General features: G+C 43.2%; 1 protein-coding gene across 6 annotated transcripts in view; it reads left to right on the top strand.

The window, feature by feature from the left end:
- The window catches only part of SZT2 (SZT2 subunit of KICSTOR complex), a 93708-nt gene that overhangs the window by 24198 nt on the left and 50559 nt on the right, over positions 1-18951 (top strand). For 3 of the 6 annotated variants that reach the window (XM_075181695.1, XM_075181697.1, XM_075181694.1), the window contains exons 16-35: positions 485-715; positions 1401-1479; positions 1560-1651; positions 1729-1897; positions 2447-2561; positions 2855-2968; positions 3972-4163; positions 4310-4413; positions 8808-8943; positions 9739-9864; positions 10103-10292; positions 11846-11899; positions 15427-15539; positions 15856-16126; positions 16207-16345; positions 16442-16534; positions 16692-16773; positions 16861-17130; positions 17689-17827; positions 18410-18526. In XM_075181695.1, the coding sequence (XP_075037796.1) occupies positions 485-715; positions 1401-1479; positions 1560-1651; positions 1729-1897; positions 2447-2561; positions 2855-2968; positions 3972-4163; positions 4310-4413; positions 8808-8943; positions 9739-9864; positions 10103-10292; positions 11846-11899; positions 15427-15539; positions 15856-16126; positions 16207-16345; positions 16442-16534; positions 16692-16773; positions 16861-17130; positions 17689-17827; positions 18410-18526 (2826 nt within the window). The remainder of the gene's footprint in view (positions 1-484; positions 716-1400; positions 1480-1559; positions 1652-1728; positions 1898-2446; positions 2562-2854; positions 2969-3971; positions 4164-4309; positions 4414-8807; positions 8944-9738; positions 9865-10102; positions 10293-11845; positions 11900-15426; positions 15540-15855; positions 16127-16206; positions 16346-16441; positions 16535-16691; positions 16774-16860; positions 17131-17688; positions 17828-18409; positions 18527-18951) is intronic. The other 3 variants (XM_075181699.1, XM_075181696.1, XM_075181698.1) reach the window with 2 other exon arrangements.

Below are 18951 nucleotides of genomic sequence, written 5' to 3'. Positions count from 1 at the left end.
CTGAATACTCCAGTAAGGTATGGGTGACGTGGTCTATCTTTTACGGTATGTACCAAACATGGGCGCCATCTTGAAATCGGCCAATCGGCCCAATTCCTGTAGAGTTTTTGAAATAAAAGGGTGTACTGCGACTTTTGAATCACCCTGTTTATGTAACTTCATTGTACTGTGTGTAACAATTTGAACCACCGATATTTCTGCTCCCTGTAAACTGCGCAATATGTATAATTGTGCAAGTGGCAGTGTATTGTTTGTTGCATGTATATGGAAATACGGAAGGACCAGACAATCACAATATATGCTTCTCCACTTTGCCATACAAATTGCTTATGAAATGCCTGTATTTATATGGTGGCTGTACGTACAAAGGGGCTACCAGTGTTACAGACTATTCTGGATTAGTAGATTCTGTTAGACCCTTAAGATTACCTAACCAGTCCAGTTACAGGTCTACCAGTCACTTTGTTCTTTTGCTTTCTCTTAGGTATGATAAACTGCCTCTGGATTACCGAACCCCATTTATCCTGAACCTGGAGAGCCTGGCACAGCACACCTCCGTGCCCGGACCCCTCATTACCAACCGCTCGGCTTCCTCCACACTGGCATCGCTGTCCCGCTACTTCTACCACCAGAGATGGATCTGGTCTGTGCAGTCAAGTCTGACGGCCAGTGTGCCCATCACGTCCATGGCACAGATCCTCTCCACTCTCACGGAGTACGTCGTCGTTCATGACCATTGACCACGGAAATGACAAAATCTGTAACTAGCGATAATGTAGTCATTACCTAAAAAAATGTTCTTCATTAAAGTTACACTGCAGACTGGATTCTATAAAAAGAGCCATGTACAATAAAAATATGACTAATCGTGTCCCTCACCACTACTCTCACTTTAAATCGAGTGATATAATTCTGCAAGAGGCAGTATCTTATTTGTTGCATACTTTTGGAAATAGTACAGAAGGACCAGGCAAACACATTCATTATCATCATCGTTTATTTGTATGACGCCTTAAGGCCCACACTCAACGTACAAATTCATGAGTGCAAATTAAGCATAATAACACAATGTGGTGGTACAAATATGAGTTGCACAGTTGGCACAAAGTCAGTATGGATTCCATACATGTAAGTTGAACGTAGCAGAATGACACTCACTTATTTAAAATTGCAGCCTAAAATGTACCTGGTACAGGCGGGGCAGACAAAGTGGTCAGACATGAGACGTAAGGTAGTAAAGGTCCTGCTCTGAAGAGCTTACAATCTACGTATTTCTTACCTTGCCATACAAATCGCTGATGAAACACTAAAATTTATTTGAGGGGAATCTGGCCTTTCCGGTGTTACGGATCGAATGTGATGATGGTTAACGCTGGTCCTCCTTGTTTTGTACCTTTCAGGATCCGACTCTCTGAGGGGTTCCATTTTGCCTCCAGCGGAGAAGGAATCCTTAACATGGTCTTAGAGGTCCCCATTCAGGTGAGACAGTCTGTCCTTATTCTCTTGTATTCTGTATTTGTTCTAAGTCTGCAGTTATTGTGTCCCTGTGTTCTCTGCAGAGCGATTCTATAGGTGAGAGCAGTATAGAGAGACACAGCTGTGTCATCCAGTACATTCTCTTTCCCCCGCATGTCACCTCCACCAAAGACAGGTAAGTTCTCTGTTCCTCCTGTGTCTGCCTGGATTATCTCTGTGCTCCAGTACATCTACACACGTGTCCTTACACAGCTTCTCCACGGATGAGGACAATGACATGGAAGTGGAGGCCATAGAGCAGGACACCGAGCTGCATTTGGTGTCTGAGTGCTGGGTGGAGCCACAGATCGGCTATGTCATGGGGACCTGCGAGAGCTGGAAGCACCTGCAAGGCCTTATGTACTCGGAGATTCCTCAAGCTGTGAGTACCTACAAGCATGCGGAGGGACAGATATCCAAATTAAAAACGCTGCACAGAAAGAACCTTTCGCACATTTATAAAGCAGCGCTGCTAGCTTTTACAGGATAACGTACGTCAAAATCCAGGTCAACAGTGATGTCATTGGAACGATTGGCTAATTGAATATATAGCATCACATTTGTGTGATGTCGTTGGGGGAGTGGCTATGACGTGACCTGTAGCATTAGAATGTTGTGATGTCATTGGGGAAGTGGCTGACATGTGACCTGTAGCACCATATTTGTGTGATGTCATTGGGGGAGTGGCTATGACATGTGACCTGTAGAGCCACTTAACGCAGTTTGTCACTTTTTTCAGAAACTATCATACAATAGGTGTAAATTAAAAGTTGAGGCACAAGTAGAAAAATACACACTCATAAATGTGTTCCAATGTTGAGGATCCATACTTACATTGCTACGTTTTCACTCTTCTGGACAAGATTCTCATTAACGCTATATTTCGTCATCTTGGTCTGCTAACTTCATTTATAATCCCTGTTTCTTGCAGCTGTTCCCCAGAGATCAGAGCTGTATCAACATCATGTTAACGTTTGAGTACATCGTTCAGCTCTGCCAAAACAAAGATGGCAGCTCCCCCATCCTGACTAAAACGGAGAGTTCAGGTGAGAAAATCTATACAGAATTATATTTTCTGCAAAGCTTATTACATATATAATATAGCTAGTGAATGCGTCGACAACCTGCTGCTCTCCAGCCTTTAGGGATGTTTTAAGCCCCAGTTGCCTTGTTGCTTTTATCAGAGCATCATGGTACTTGTAGTTCCCCACCATCTGGGAAGGCGAAGGCTTTAGAATGTAACATATAACTGACAGTCTCATTAAGAAGTTAAGCTTGTGAGTTCTGCAGTAAGGTTAGTGTGTTGGGTACGGCTTTCATTAATCGATTTCTTTTGCAGACCCCCCAGAGAGCAGCGGACTCTGCATTCGGGAGGTCCCATTTCACTTTGATTTGATGAAACTGCTGCCTAAATGCCAACAGATAGAGATGTTCTTCCTGACACTGAGCAGAGGTAACGAGAGGTGTTTCTTACTTACAGGAAAAATGGTCCCGGCTGTAACTTGTTCTTCGCAGAGCAGGTCTTGGTGCACATAGTGTGTTGTGTACTGGATTCTGTAAGAACTACACCCAAAAGTAAAGTTTAAGGACTTAATATAGAAATAAAGCATACTTACCTTTGACGTGTTGTTAATTAGATCTGCAGATATCTCGCTAGGTCTGATAATCCTATGCCTCGCTCCTCTCTATGCCTGTCTGAAGTGGGGCGAGTGGGTGTTGATACCTCTCCCCTGTGAACCTCACATTGATGAGAATGAGACGTTCTGCTAGAAACAGACTGAGCATTACAAGAGAAGATGGTGTGGCACCATTAGAACTATGTAGCACACGTACAGACACAGCAAAGGCAAATAACGTTTAATTTTCTATATTTACTACTTCATCTTCACCCAAAATCACATCATGGGCAGCACAGTGGCGAAGTGGTAGCACTTCTGCCTCACAGCGCTAGGGTCATGAGTTCAATTCCCGACCACGGCCTTATCTGTGCAGAGTTTGTATGTTCTCCCTGTGATTGCGTGGGTTTTCCTCCGGGTGCTCCGGTTTCCTCCCACACTCCAAAAACATACTAGTAGGTTAATTGGTTGCTATCAAAATTGACCCTAGTCTCTACCCGTCTGTCTGTCTCCCTCTCTATGTGTGTGAGTGTGTGTCTATATTAGGGAATTTAGACTGTAAGCTCCAATGGGGCAGGGACAGATGTGAATGAGTTCTCTGTACAGCGCTGCGGAGTCAGTGGCGCTATATAAATAAATGATGATGATGATCTCCTAAATCCTATGGGGGGCACTGGGTATAGAGTGCAGTGATATGGAGCTTGGGCACTTTAAATTAACCGTCAAAAAGCTCAAGCCCCCCCCTATTTACACCCATTGGCTGCCAGCCATTCGGTTCTTTAACCTAACGGAATGGACTCCTGGAATACACATTGAACGTTTTATGCTTCTATCCCGTAGCTGATACAGAGAATCAGACGGCGGAGGCCTCGCTGCCCAATGACATGCTGCTCAGCTCCTTTCACAGCTGCCTCCAGACTGACCTCAATGATCAGGAGATTCCACTCGATGGACAAGACCACCTGAGCTTCATGGAGCAAGTTCTACAGCGTGATCGCGACGGACATGCGGCTCCTTTCTCCTTCCCCGGAGGTACGTCTGAGACCCTTCTCGTATCGGAGTCTTGTTATAGTCCCAATAACTTGCTGGATTATGTCTGATAACTGCATTTCTCTTTCTGTCCTTCTCTTAACATCTTCGCCTCTATTAAATGATGGAATCCCGATGACTATTTACAGAGGAATCTTTGATCAGTTCGGTCCCCTCCAAGACTGTTGACTCTTCATTCTGCTCACATAACAGTGGTCACCGCGAGTCCTTCAATTCAGCCAGCACCATACAGGTATCACCATTAACTGTTTAGTGTCCTGCTTATAGTGGTTTCTGCGAGGGGCATCTGGTAGATCAAGCTCTTCCTATGGTATATATTGAATGTCGCTGATGTGTGTAAATGTAGATGTGGCACAGTTAAAAAAAATAAATAAATTAAGTAAAAGTTAATGCTTAAGAAATAATATTTATCCTGAAATATAGTTGTATTTGCTTTTGAAAATGTTTGTGTAAATATGATGATAATGAAATTGATGTTGTGTGCCATGTGGTGTGGAACTGGTCTGTCTGTAGCCGGATGCAGAAGGCACAATCCATCTTGGTCTTGGTGTGTTGCTGCCCATAACCAACATCTTTCCAGCGCTCCCGTTGGGTAATGTCTGTCATTCATTCATTGCTTTGTGGTAATGTAAGAATATGTTTACTGTACAGGGGAAGAGATTTCTTCCTGCCTCTGCTGTTGTCTTGTGCCTCGTGTTATCTGCCCTATTTGACAGATTACAGTGACTTACTTGTATGACTTGGCCCTGAGCCCAATTTACAAAATGTAGCTGGCCACCGCAAGCCACCTTGGCGTTGGACCTAGATGGTCTTCCCAGAGCACATCAAGGTGCACGTCTGCTTTTCGCTCTCAGGACTAAGTACGCGGAAAAGGGGTGGTCTTTGCAAAAGTGTAAGCGTCACATCAAAGTTCAAATTCCTGCCACTTTATAGCTCTTTGGTTTGTCTCATGTATAGCTTATATGAATCATGAGAATGAGGTGACTTGTTCATAGGCAAACCGAGGGGGGAGGGGAGGGAGTTCCTAGTGCCTGGAAACCCCCCTCCAAGCCTGGGGCACTGTATAATTGAGGTGGCTGCACCCTGCTCCCACTTCACACGGCTCTGCTTGAAAAGGGAGAGCTGCGTGCACCTAACAGTAGTGCACACAGCATTGCTCATGTATATTATGGGGATAGGAAGAGTAAGAGAGCAGCCAAGCACTAATATTATAGCCACGCCCCCATGCATGCTGGTCACGCCCGCTGGTGGCGTGGTGTGGAAACCCCTCTCTACAAATCCTGTGTTTGTCCCCATTGTTGGAGGTGTCACACTTCATTACTGGGCCCGGATCATCAAGGAATGAAATTTGAGTTTTGGTTTTGTTCGTTTTTGTTTTTTTTTAATTGGATGATAACTGCATGTAGGTCTGCCTGTCATCACTATCAGTTGATGCTTACACCTGCCCTCTGCTGCTGGTGCATGTGATATGGCTAAAAAATACGTACCTGAGAGATGCCCTAGCTTAAATTGGACGCACTCCACTTTGGCACGCCCTTGCTGTGCATTGACTATACGCATACACCCATTCCCCTCCCCCGTTCCGCCCTTGAAATTGTAGCCTGTCGGAAGTGTCCTTTGCATTCAGAGATGAATTGCATGCACTTGTGTTCACTGGCGGATAGTGCATTTCTGAGCATGCAGAGAAAAATTTTACGCAAAATACGGAAAGTATCAGGCCCAGTGTGTGCAAAGGTCTGACTGCAACATGAAGAGAAAACTCTGTCCCTTTATAAGTATAGAGGACGAAACACGGAGAGCGCCAGAGTGAAAATTATGTTCCTCAGCAAGCCAATAAAATGCTTTGTCTCCTTTCAGTAATCCTGCCCCACAAAACGAAATCTCATTCTTACACTGCCCCATAAACGTGTAATTGTGTTCTACTCCTTACGTGGTAATAACCGCCCTAATTCCACCTAACTCCTCCACCCCCGACGTCAGCCTGTACCAACTTCTGCTCCTCTGTGAACTCTGCCGTCTTCCTCTGTAACTTTTGCGCTTTTGTTAATGGGACCAAAGCTAATTTTCTTCACTACTATTAATATTAAAATTGCACTTTTAATATTAATACAACAAACAGAATACAGAATGGTATTTCCTGGAACATAGATCGAACGCACCAGATCGTATGTTTGCTGGTGCTTGTTTAGTTTTTCTTTCCTACGCAGCAGATTAACGCTCATTATTTGCCAATTGTGTTTTTGTCTTGTGAGTTGCTACATATTGTGTTACAGAACTACTTAGAATTTACATATGCTTATTTGCATGGTTGGCTCATCGAATATCATTTGAAATGTTTGTACAGAGATTTACCAAGCAGATGAAACTCTTGATCTCATGCCAAGCGTGGGACAGGCTGACATAACGAGAGAGTGGGCAGCGCAGGTTATCAGCGGGCGATGAAAGCGATCATTTTGCTTGAGTCATGGTTTCCTGCTGTTTGTGTCTGATCAGCCACTAATACTCATTTAAAGTTCTCTTTGGATCACTTATTAATACAATGCACACAGATCACTTCTTCCTCCAAGTTCATTGTAATATACAGCATGCCCCTCGGCGCAAGCTGACATGATCTCTTATCAAAGCAACACTTGTACCCCGTGGCTTTGAATAGAAAAGTTTGAATACCCATATTGCCCAGAGCACCGCACCACCCCCCAAAGTGCCCCAATTGTAATGTGACACATTAGTATCAACACCGTTTAAAGCATACTTCCTGTGATGAATTAAAATGTGTTTATCAGTTAGTTGGTTTCTCACACTACCAGTATTTTCTTCCACAAAATGACCTATATTTTGTTATTTAATTACTTTATTTCTCTTTATTTCTGTCTGCACCTTTGCTGCTGGCTCCTCTCCAAGGTCCTTTTCATTCTAAACAAATAAGACGGAGGAATCAGATTTTGTAGAGTTGCAAAAAGAAAAATGTTGTTCTCAGCTTTGGGCAGAAGAGAAATGATCACTGCAGTGGTTCCTGTAGAGAATGAGAAGGATCCAGTATTTATAAGAGTGAACCTATCAATTGCTGAGACATATCGTCACCAGCTCAGAGTTCATTGATAGACAGGAGTTCGGTGCAGCCCACATAATCCACTTTGTATATTATCGCTGATTTCTAGGGCGCCACAGTGCTCCGCAGTGTGAGAGAGTGGGGGTGGGGGGGGGGACAGGACATGTATAAAACAGAATCCTACGAAGTAGATAAAACAAATGTAGACATGAAAACAAAGGATAGGGGGCTATGCTCATGAGAGAGCTTAAAATCTAATTACAGGGGGTATTTTCAAGGCATTTAAATACCGTAGCCTTACTAATCAAGCTGACTCTGCATGAGGGATGGTTCAGTAATTATGTCTAAAATAATAGAATTGTGGTTTCCATTGTCCCTTGTGCATCACATAAGTCCAGTAAGTGTTATACTGTTGCTTTTGTTATAACAGTATAAAGATCTCTGCTCAGACAAACAGAGTTAATATTTTGGGAGCTCCTGACAGAGAGATTAGCTGATTTTGTGGTTGCCACCATGACATTGTTAGGTATTTTCCCCAGAAATGGTTCTGTATACTTAGATTTACCAGAGACGGACAGATTCAACCTATTAAATGTGTCTCGGTATAAGTGCGGAGGAATCATGCAGAGTGTTTATGAAACATTCCCAAACATTGAGACTTGCTATACATTTAAATAGATTAGTGGCTTCTTGGGAAAACAATTGCAGACACAGTGTTCTCCCCAGAAAATTTTGAAAGCCGGGTGGCATTAAGAAGTAGCCGGATGGGGGCAGTTGTAATACTTTGCAGTAAATTTGAAAAATGTCGGAGGTTATTACCCACACCTGCCAGGACTGGTCAGACTGGTGGTCAGTGGTCTAACACACACTGCTGGCTGCAGTGCTCACATAGTGCCTGATCTATTATAATAGAATAAACCATTGTTTCACCTATAAGGACTCCTAAGAGCCGGGTGGGCAGTAAAAACAGTCGGGTGGAGCATCCGGGAAATAGATTCTGGGGAGAACACTGGGACAACAACAGAGGTTACCTGGTAAAATGTTACAGATAATACAGAATTTAAGATGAGCTAAAGATTGGATGTTTAATCCAGTCTGGTCTGCAGTATCTACAATCCGTCTAGCTGGTGAGACACGTTGTGGCTATAATGTTGATCTGTAGGTGCTGTGTGAGGGCAGAATGGTGGCTTAGTGGTTAGCACTTCTGCCTCACAGCACTGGGGTCATGAGTTTGATTCCCGACCATGGCCTTATCTGTGTGGAGCTTGTATGTTCTCCCCGTGTTGGCGTGGGTTTCCTCCGGGTGCTCCGGGTTCCTCCCACACTCCAAAAACATACTGGTAGGTTAATTGTCTGCTATCAAAAATTTACCCTAGTGTCTCTCTGTCTGTGTGTGTGTGTGTGTGTGTGTGTGTGTGTGTGTGTGTGTGTGTGTGTGTGTGTGTGTTAGGGAATTTAGACTGTAAGCTCCAATGCGGCAGGGACTAATGTGAGTGAGTTCTCTGTACAGCGCTGCAGAATTAGTGGTGCTATATAAATTAATGATGATGAGGTGACCTGCATTCTGTTTTTATTAGAGCCCATGTCCCGCAGAAGAGATGGATGACAGCAGAGTATTAGCGAGCAGCGAGGGGCACCCACAGTGGCGCTGCTATGCCCGAATGGTGAACCCACAGCACCTGCTGCTGACCTTCCTTCCAGCTACTTTCTCTGGTACCGTATCTGATATCCTATTAGTATTTTATATGTATTTATGGCTGCCACAGTGACGTCCTCAGCTGTCCACAAGAGAGGTCTCTGGGTACATTTCTGACGCTGTTTTTTTTTTTTTTGTTTAATTTTTTTTTTTTTATAATTTTTGTTTATCTTTGAAAGCTCAACTGCTTTTGTGGCCCAGTACCAAAGAGTACAAAACAAAAATACAAAAGTGCACAGGGTGCAGTCAAACATCAGACCCCTCCTCTGTCCCCAGCCCCTCCGAGTGTTTGCTTGCGGCCCCCCAGCTCCTTCTTGCTTTATCAGATTGGTTTGTTATAGCTTGTAACACTTGCTGTTTTACAGATAGGTGTCGCTTTCTTTGATTAAATGCTTTATTTTAACTTATTGAGATTAAGTGTAATGTGCAGCCCTTTGGAAGGTTAGCGGGTCCATGCGGCCCCTGAAGTGTATTAGTGGCCCCTGCCGATCACTGCCCTACAGCCTCGCAGTAAGGGATATAACAGTACGCATTAACAATACTCCGTTTTGGAGCAATGTGTCGTGATGTCAAACCTGTACTTTCTGCAGGAATTACATATAATCTTTATTTCTTGGCTTTCTTTGGCATAAGAAAATATGTGGATACATAGAATGTTTACACACCATTTAAATTGCTTTTGATTACTTTACTCAAGTATATTCGGTATTAGTGTTTGGTGCTGGACATCCGCGTGAATCCAGGTCACACATGACATGTCTAGTAATCCACATACAGTCTAAGGTTGGCTGAATCACTGATTTCTCCTGTAGACGTAGAGAAGCTGTTGATTCCTCCAGACGTCTCCTCAGCGGGAAGTTCATTATGCAACTCCTCTCAGTCAGAGATGCCACCGTCCAGTGCTGGGATCCCCACCCTGAGCGTCACCCCTGCAGTGGGTAAGACTCGTCCCCCACATTGTACTATGTATGCAGCCTGTAGCTGAAGACAGTAGGTTCTTTCTACTTCTTCTTAGACATGTTTTTGCCATTGCACTTGTCTAATCTTTGTGTACCCAAGAATCTGCTCATGCTAACTTAAATGATGAGATACGTTCATTTCGGAACATGAGAAATATCTCGTTTATATCTGAATTTGAGGAGACTTTCATGGAAGAATTGTTTTTCCCCGCACCAGGTATCGGACAAGAGGGGGAGCATAGGAGGGAAACGCACCTCTCCTTCAGCCGTCAGTCATCCCTGCAAGACGCAAGCTCCAGACGCCGTCTGCGCTGCCCGGTGTATGTGTACAATTGCCCCCTGGAGGCTCTCCGGGAGCAGTTAGTCGGCCCTCAGCGGCACAGACTGTCCTGTGATGTGTTCTTCAGGTTAGTTGTGGCTCTATTTACTGCATTCTGTAACTCTCGCTGACCACAAATTCTCATTTCTCTCCTATCTATCTCTCCAGAACGTAAAATCATTTTATCCTCTCGGCTCTAGTGAGGAATTCAATCACTGGCGATGTGGCACGCGGACATTATGCCGCGCACATTGCCGACAATTAAGGTAGAAATCTCTGCTTGGTTTTCCTCGCACTTTGGGGCGCAAGGAAAAATGAGCTGCGATTTCTGTCAATTCTCCACTGCGTAGTGACTCACGGACATTCTGGGGACACGTTGCGGTAATTGAACAGCCCCCACCCCCAGAATGTTTTATTCTCTGTCCCGTCTGTTTCTCTACTTCCCCTGGTCTTCCTCCCACGTGTGTGTTTCCCGCATTCAAATTAAAAAATGGAAAAGCAGCTAATTTGGTAGAAATTTGTGTTCAGAAGCTGCAGAGGTTAAATGTTGTGGAGTTTTTTTGTTTTTTTTTGTGTTTTTTAAATCAAAAGGCGCCGTATACTATAAACATGTCAGGCAGATTAGTCTTGATATTAAGGATTTTTTTTCCTTTTCAGTGGTTTAATATGTACATATAAATAAAATAAACCCCTATCCTTCCTGCACTTATTTCCTATATTTGTTCACTCTCTAGTACAGTGTAAATAGCACTCACCTGTCCTGAAGCCCCCACCATCGTCGGTGGGCCGTCCATAGTGCAGATATCTGCTCCTTACTCAGGTGAGACGATATGATGTTGTGTTTGTGATGTAGGGGGGCAGCCGTAAACTCACCAGGCTCGGACCACTGAAAAGGACAGCAGCTGCGGGACAAGTGAGTGCTATATACACTCTACTAGAGCGTGTGTAAAGGAAATGTTTACAGGTGGGATAGGGGTTCTGTTTGCATCATAGACCACTATGGTTAATTTTGCACTTTGAACCCACTAGAGGAAGGAAAACTGACTTAGCCTGTTAAAGAGATGTTGTAATGTAACCAGTATTACAGTACAACATCTCTTTAAGAAGCTAAGTTTTTGAGGTTCCACTAATTACATTATTCCACATAGAAAGAGCCCTGTGCCAATATTTATTACAACGTAGTCTATCCCTTCCCTCCAAATCGGTTACCTCACCAATTCATAGTGAATTAATAAGCTGCGTTTGCAGTGATGCCATTTACTGGTCCCTTGAGAATTGATCAGAAGCATCCTCATGCATTCTGGATTAGCTTTGAAATAGTTGATTCCAATGAGTGTCGCTCTTTAATCTCACTTCAGCTGAAATTAGGTTATCTCTATTGTTTAGTAATAAATAAATGTCTTCTTATCCCATTAATATCGAGGAGCAACTTTTAAGAAACAAAACGCACATTGCTCAGTTTTCTTTCATGTTCGGCATTGGTGCAGGATAATGTCAACATTAACCTATATCTAACTTTACCAATGACGTCCCCCTAAATGTTACCAATGAGAGGGCGCCGAATCTAATGTGGAGGCAGAACTGCTGAGTCCGGAGAAACCACTGACTCAGCCTCTGCTAACGCTCTGCTCTCTTCCCCAGCGAGTTTAAACAGGAGTCAGTGTCGTGGGAAATCTTTCAAGAATTGAAAACCAGGTAGTATTAAAGCGCAACCTTGCTTTGCAGCAGCTGGAGATGAGCGGGGCGGTAACGGGTGGCTGGGTGTGGAGTTTGGGGTGTGTGGCGAGGTGGTGAGCCTAACCTCTGCTTTAGCTGCATGTGCTGAACGTGTTACATGTGTGAATCGTGTGTTGCTGGTGTGCTGGTTTTTGTGGCCCGTCTGGTTTGCTGATGGGCATCGTCCACGCTGACTGTCTCCAACCCAACGTTAGAATATTCCAATTATGTTTCTTTTTAATGGAAGAATCTTCAGTTCCAAACACTGATTTTGATTCTTATTATTTATTATTAAAACAGCACAATCTAATTTTTAAGGCTGGGTCAAGTTAACAAAAATGTTATAGAATTTGTTTTTAAATTTTGTTATACAAATTTACCAATGCTGCAAATGACACTTTACATATGGTGTTAGCAACTGTAAATTTATTTTAAAACTTAGTGTTACTTGGTATCAGATAAGTGATACGTTTAACACCGTATTCCGGTTTCGTATCACCTGGCGGCCCATTGAATTCACCCCTATTTGTTTATGAATAAAGAGCTAAGGGCTTCTTTTTTGTTTTTGTTATTTTAATTACAATGTGATGGTATGACCCTATTTGTGATTGAACTCTAACTTTGTGATTATGACCTGAAGTGCTTAAACTGAGATATCAGTAGGTTTCCTTCTAAAAAAACAAACCCTCTGTACAACACCGGAACCACTCATTACCTGAAGCCAAGAGCCGGCTCGCTCTACGGCCCCTGGCGCTGGTTGATTGGGGGTCTCTGTAGCTCACAATAGACCTTTTTGGAAGACCCTCCGTAGATCTCTGGGCAGATCTATGGCGGCGTGTTGTACACTCCATTTCACTGAGCAGAATTCTGTTCGATTTTCCTTTACTCTGGGAAGGAAAGCCTGTTTTTAGGAGTGCCCAAAATTGGACAACCCATTAAAACCCATCTTCTGCTATCCTACTTGATGTATTTGACAAATGAATTTGCAGATCTGCATAGATTGGTGATGTATTTGTAATCTGCATGGAGACGAGCCCTTGTAAACCTAATCCGTGTTGTTCTTTACCACTGTAGATCACCTATAGGATTTCCCTAATATTTTTTGATTGCAAGGAAAGAACTGTGCATCGTATTTGTGTGTGTGTGTGTGTGTGTAGTATATTTTAATGGTTATTGCACTGATCACACAAGATGTATCCCTAAATCTGTCCATTATATAGTACATAAGTTACCAGTACAGGATGATAACTGGACTATTGGCCTAAGCACTGAGTGACTAGCACTTTGTTTTTATGCGGCTACCTAGGTGTGTGATCAGATTGCCCTTTGATTGAACAACCAGATTCTTCCAATCAGCTAAATCACATTAGATTGCCGGAAATCAGTCAACTGATTTTCACTCCAGTGCGCTTAAATCCAGATCAGATATTTATTGGGATTGCCTGGTGGCGCTATGTCTAACAAACACAGTGATTTGGAGATAAAAGACCAAGCTGATGAAGCTTCAGGAGAGGATATTAAATCTCTCATTCATTGTATTTATTTCTTCCAGTTACTGTTATATTTAATGTTGTGATTAGTCATACCGACATGTCACATTTTATATAACCATTTCTCAGGAAACACACATTTATAATGCAATTTCATTTTTTTTTAAGAGTGCAAAATTGGGGACATTTCTGATAACTGTCCCACAGGAAGGAGGTGTTGCCCATAGCAACCAATCAGAAGGAGTCCTGTTTCTGTTACAGATTCGATAATGAAACTGCAGCAATTGGTTGTCATGGTGACACCTTCTATTCTCCACAGTTACCTGTAGAACAGTTTTCAGAAATGTCACCAATGTATTAAATACAAATAATTTCATAGACGTTCTAATAGGTTTCTCGGGGCCGTCTCTAGTACATTCATCAGTATGATCACCTGTCTGTAGAACATGTCTGTCAATAACACGCTTACATGTCCTCATCACTATGATTAATATCTGTCCCGTTAACTGGTACTCTGCAGACTCTGTGTGTTTGTCTGTGGGATTGCTGTATATATTATATATGCTTATTGTACGGCGTGTCTATCCGTATTGTTGTTTGTGGTTTCAATGGGTGTTTAAGCTAAAGTACCCTTTGGAAAGAATGCGTATCTATCTTCCTGTGGGTGGAAAGGGGCAATTGGTGGTTATAGGCAACTCCGCCTTTTTTCTTTTGCACCACTTTCTATAAGTGTCCGTAAGCTCTAGCACCCGGTCAGTGCCCTGGAATCCTCCTGTTTGTGTGACAACCGTGACTTGACGTGTATGATAGATGGATCAGCCATGAAGTGATTACTCCAGCACCAATGGATGGCAATGTCCTGCAGATATATAACAAACTGGATATTTAGAGACCTTTCACATATAGCGTTTGTTGCCATTTTCATTATTACATATAACCAGCTGTTCTTTGAATGTAGTTAGTCGCTGTATAAACATGACACGGGTTGTACAGGTCCCATTCTCACTTCTGCTTCCTGCTGTCATTTAGCATTGGTTGTAACAAAGGATTCTAATGCTCTGATTGGCTACAGGTTAGTTCCTCTATATTGAACTAGGTTACACACAGATCTCCAAGGATAAAATGAAGACAACGGGCGTTCGCACCTTAATGAAACGTGTCTAACAACGGTGAACTTTGCAAACTACACCAAGCTGGCGTTTCATTATTAGATTGCAGAACAGAGCTATAAATTAAAAAATTATATATATATATATATTCATAGGTCCCATTTCTCGAAGTCAAACATAGTTGTAATATATTACATCGCTTACCGGCCAAGCTCTGTGTACAGAGAGTTGTGCTTGAGGCAACAGGTGCGTAGAAAAATGAAAGACAAGAGACGTCAACCAACGCTGTAAAGTGAGTTATTCACCTATTAATTGTAGACAAAAGCAGGGAACACGCAGCGTTTCAGGGAGAACAGTGAAAGTCCCTGAGGTGTACATTTGATGTATCTTCCTAATAAATGCAGAAACCTCTCCTGTTTTGTTTATATTACATTGAGAGATCTCCAACTAAACTGCATTACTACTTAGATGTGCACTTAGTATCTATCTCCTGTGTGCAATGGGGGGGGGCGCACTCTGATCTTTCCAAGGGGGTGAATAATCGCAGACCCTGTACGTATGAACACAGGTGGAAAGATTGTCAGCTCTACAGCCGTCACATAGAAGTCAGGTGGAATCCACCTCTGTAGAGAGGGAGCCAAGTATTGTAAATCGTTTATTGCATACAGTAAGTCAGCGCTGGGTATATCCCTGGGGAAAGTGTAAGCTCTTTCGTCTACAGAGCTTCTTTGAGTAGTGATTTCAGTAATATCCTCATTTTAATCCGCGAGAAGAAGACTGGTGCATATCTACCTATATTTCTGTTTTACAATCCTACGTTGAATGTATTTTCTATATTACTTATGACTGGATAACGAGCAGCAGCAACCCTGCCTTCTGTACTAAAGCTGACTGTCTGCACCCACAGGTCTCAGTCCCAGGAGAGGCCATCAGCGAGTACTTTCATACACCACAGGCAAAAAGAACTGGTCAACTATTGCAACTTGCTCCAGGAACACTATCACCAGTGCTATGTAAAAGGTCAGAGCTGACGGGAGGACGATGTTGTCTTTGTTTGTAGGCTGCAGGTGTTATCCAAGAAAGATTGTCATTAAACATTGTAGTAGACATTCCAATGCCTACATTTATGATTTGTGGGTGGGCGCCCCCTACTGGCTTTTTTTTTTTAATCAGACTGCAGTTTTACCTGCTGTTCTAGTGTTATTTGGCCAAATTTGCTCCTCAAAGACCAGATGACGGACTCGTTTCACTGTTTACTTTACATTCTCTGTTTCATTTTTACTGTATTTAACCCATCATGTCCTGTTGTGTTTTGCTCGTTATGGTACCATGCTAGGCTTGTTCAAGGCTCTACAGCAATCTCTCTGGGTGTCTCACCAAGACCTGCTGACAGCGGTGGATTACTGCGAGGAGCAGCTGCAGGAGATCGACATCACCAACTTCCTGATGACCTTGTGTGGGCACCTCCGCAGCTTCCGAGAGTCGCAGGCGGCATCGGGGTCCTCTCCGAATGTCCGGCCACATAAAGCCAGCTTCCGTATCGGCAGCCTGGAGCAAGAAGAGGAGCGGACTGCCCGAGACAGTGCCGTGTTGCTGTCTGAGTCCAGGTACAGTAACCATAACCTTGTCGTGTAGGAGCCAACTGGTTACTTGATGCTTCATCCTTCGCCTCATGTTCTCTCGCCAGTGTGGATACAGAGGAGTGTGCTGAACAAGAAGCCCATGAAGTATCTACTCTAGAACATCCATGTCCGGAATTCCAGCTCTCTCTCCTGGAAACCGGGCAACCCTGCGAGGTGTCTCCGGACCTTCACAGAATCATCCAGGTCTACATCCGCTCTCTGCCACATAGTTCTTTCCATCTTGTTGTTGATCCTTTGTAGCATCAACGTTGTTCTACCTTATCTTACTGTGTTATTTAGGATAAATTTCTTGCAATCGGAAGTCTTCATTTCAAGACCGTGCCATCAAACCCTCATTATTTCTTCTTTTGTCCTTCTTCTCAGAGGAGAGAGGTAAGTATATCTCATAAGACTTTTTCCTATTCTCGATCATTCTTGGTTGTAAATCCGCCACAAGTATTTATACTTATTCTATGCTGGTTCATTATTCCACAAAGAGCCCATCTCCCTAACCGTTTGTGTTGTGATTGACTCACATTGTCATCAATAGGAGGACGCCGCTCGTGAAACAGGAGACAGAAAGCCCAGTGACGACATGGAAGTCTCAGAAGCAGAACAGGCCGTAGAGGAGGGTGAGGAAAGCAATGGTCCTTTTACAATTTAAAATTCGGTTCTTCGTAGAGACTTAATTGTCTTCTAAATACCCATGTGTTCAACAGGTAACATGTCCGCAGCGGGCATCACCACTGAGAGCGACTCTGACCTGGAGGTCGAATACCGCGAGCATTCGGATAATGCGGAGTCCTTGTCGGGATCGGAGACCGTGAACCAGGATGACGACTCTTTCAGCGTGTTGGGAGGAGATTCGCTGAATGGGCAGGACCTTTCGGAGCACGAGATGCCTCCTCTGTTCGTGCACCTCATCTGCTCGGTGACCAACAAGAACCAGCATGGATCTATGCCGGTACTCTCACTGCCCACCTGCCTTGGTAAGTTAATTAAACGGGAAGTTTATGGAAGTAATGAGAAATTGTATGGAAAAATGGTGTTACTTGAAAATTCCATTATTGTAACTATAGACGTCTAAATCACTTTAATGTTTACTGCAGTTTTCCTTACTGCACTTACTTTCGAGTAATATCATCACTGGAGAAAGAAACCATATTTTGCTACAAAGAGTGGCAACCTTCAGCTATTGTGGAACTACAAGTCACAGCAGGCACTAATGAGCCATTGACTGGCAGGACATACTGGGATCTGTAGTGCCGCAATAACTAGAGTGTTACTGGTTGCTCAATTGCTCTACTTACAAGTACTGTATAATTCTGTTTCTTCTCTGTAAAAGGCTAAGTAAATATATTGCTCCTGTAACGAGCAGTTTCAGCCACACTCCCTCTTGTGGCCATGTTATGGTTATGTTACATCCTTATCTTTTTCAAGCAATAACTTTTTAAACAAAGCAACTCTCAGACATGTGGGTGTTCTTGTTTTTTTTTCCCCTAAAGTTTTTCTGTGCCTGACTTTTGGCTCCTGCCCCCTTTTCTTAGGCGAAGTTATCGGCTGCCTTGAGAACAGCGAGACTCTGCAGAGCGTCTCGCTGGCGGATCTGAGCGTCATGCTGGATATATATGTTCTGACGTTACCGCTAGAAATTGATGGGGTAAACGAAGACTCTCAGCATACCCGGTATGAACCCAGCGATGTATCCAACCCTTCTATATAAAGGAACCTTGCGTAACATTAAACCGATTTTACCAATTCCAGTTTCCAGTAATCCCAGATGAGGGAGGGTGTAAGTGGTGATTTAAAGCGAATAGAATATCACTCTCGATGCCATGTATATTATTTTTTATTGACCACTTGATGGCGCCTATTTCCAATCAAAATATACTGCTTCCAAAATGTTTGCACTTCCAAAGGTGATGACCGTAAGGTTAGGTGTTGCTACATTTTCATACATTTAACGTGCCAATCATGCATATATTCATACAGCATACTCGCACATTAATACATATGGTCCTCATCTGGTGTGTTTTTGTGTCTGTTATCTGGAGATACAGATGTCCTTCCTAATTATTGTTTTGATTTAATCTTTATAAAACATCAACATGTTACACAACCGCTTTACAGAATATTTTATTATACATTCACGTCCGTTCTCATGTTGTTCCTTGTTCCACCCGCTCTGTGTGCTGTGTGTTCTCCCTGTGATAGTGTTGTGCCGTAGTCTATAGTCTGCTCCATCTCCTCTCCTCTCCTCCACCCCAGGTACACCTCAGAGAGCAGCGTGTCCTTCCCTCGCTCCCCTGCACAGCCATCCTCATTCCGCTCCGACGAGGAGATACCACCAACGCTAGAGAGATTCCTGTCCAACGGGGACCAGAGGTGAACCCTAGGAGCTAGCACTCCACCACCTCTTCTCCTGTGTCACTTTTCTTCACAAGCATCAGATCGTATCATATCATATAATCATTAAGATCATTGCTTGAAGCTATAAGGATAAAGTATGCTGGTTATTAGTAACTGTTGTATAAAAGTGTGATCTTGTATTCCTTACTGTATATTATAGGGATATTAGGAGTCACAGAGAGTATTTTATACAAGTCTCTGAAATCCGATGTGACTTCTAGGGGTAAATGTATCAAGGTCTGAGTTCTGCAAATCGCATGATATTTGGCGACTTTGCAGGCAAAATTTAAAAGGTCAATGTGTCTAAAGGCAGAAATCGGACCTTAATACATTTACCCCCCAGTGTCTGTAATAACTGGAAGTAGGGGGTGAATATATTTCTTAGAATACACACGTTTTCC

The sequence above is a fragment of the Mixophyes fleayi genome, chromosome 8 (assembly GCF_038048845.1).
Source record: "Mixophyes fleayi isolate aMixFle1 chromosome 8, aMixFle1.hap1, whole genome shotgun sequence".
In the NCBI taxonomy this organism is placed as follows: Eukaryota; Metazoa; Chordata; class Amphibia; order Anura; family Limnodynastidae; genus Mixophyes; species Mixophyes fleayi.
The sequence above is the reverse complement of the archived record's forward strand: the minus strand, read 5'-3'. Positions and strand labels throughout refer to the sequence as shown.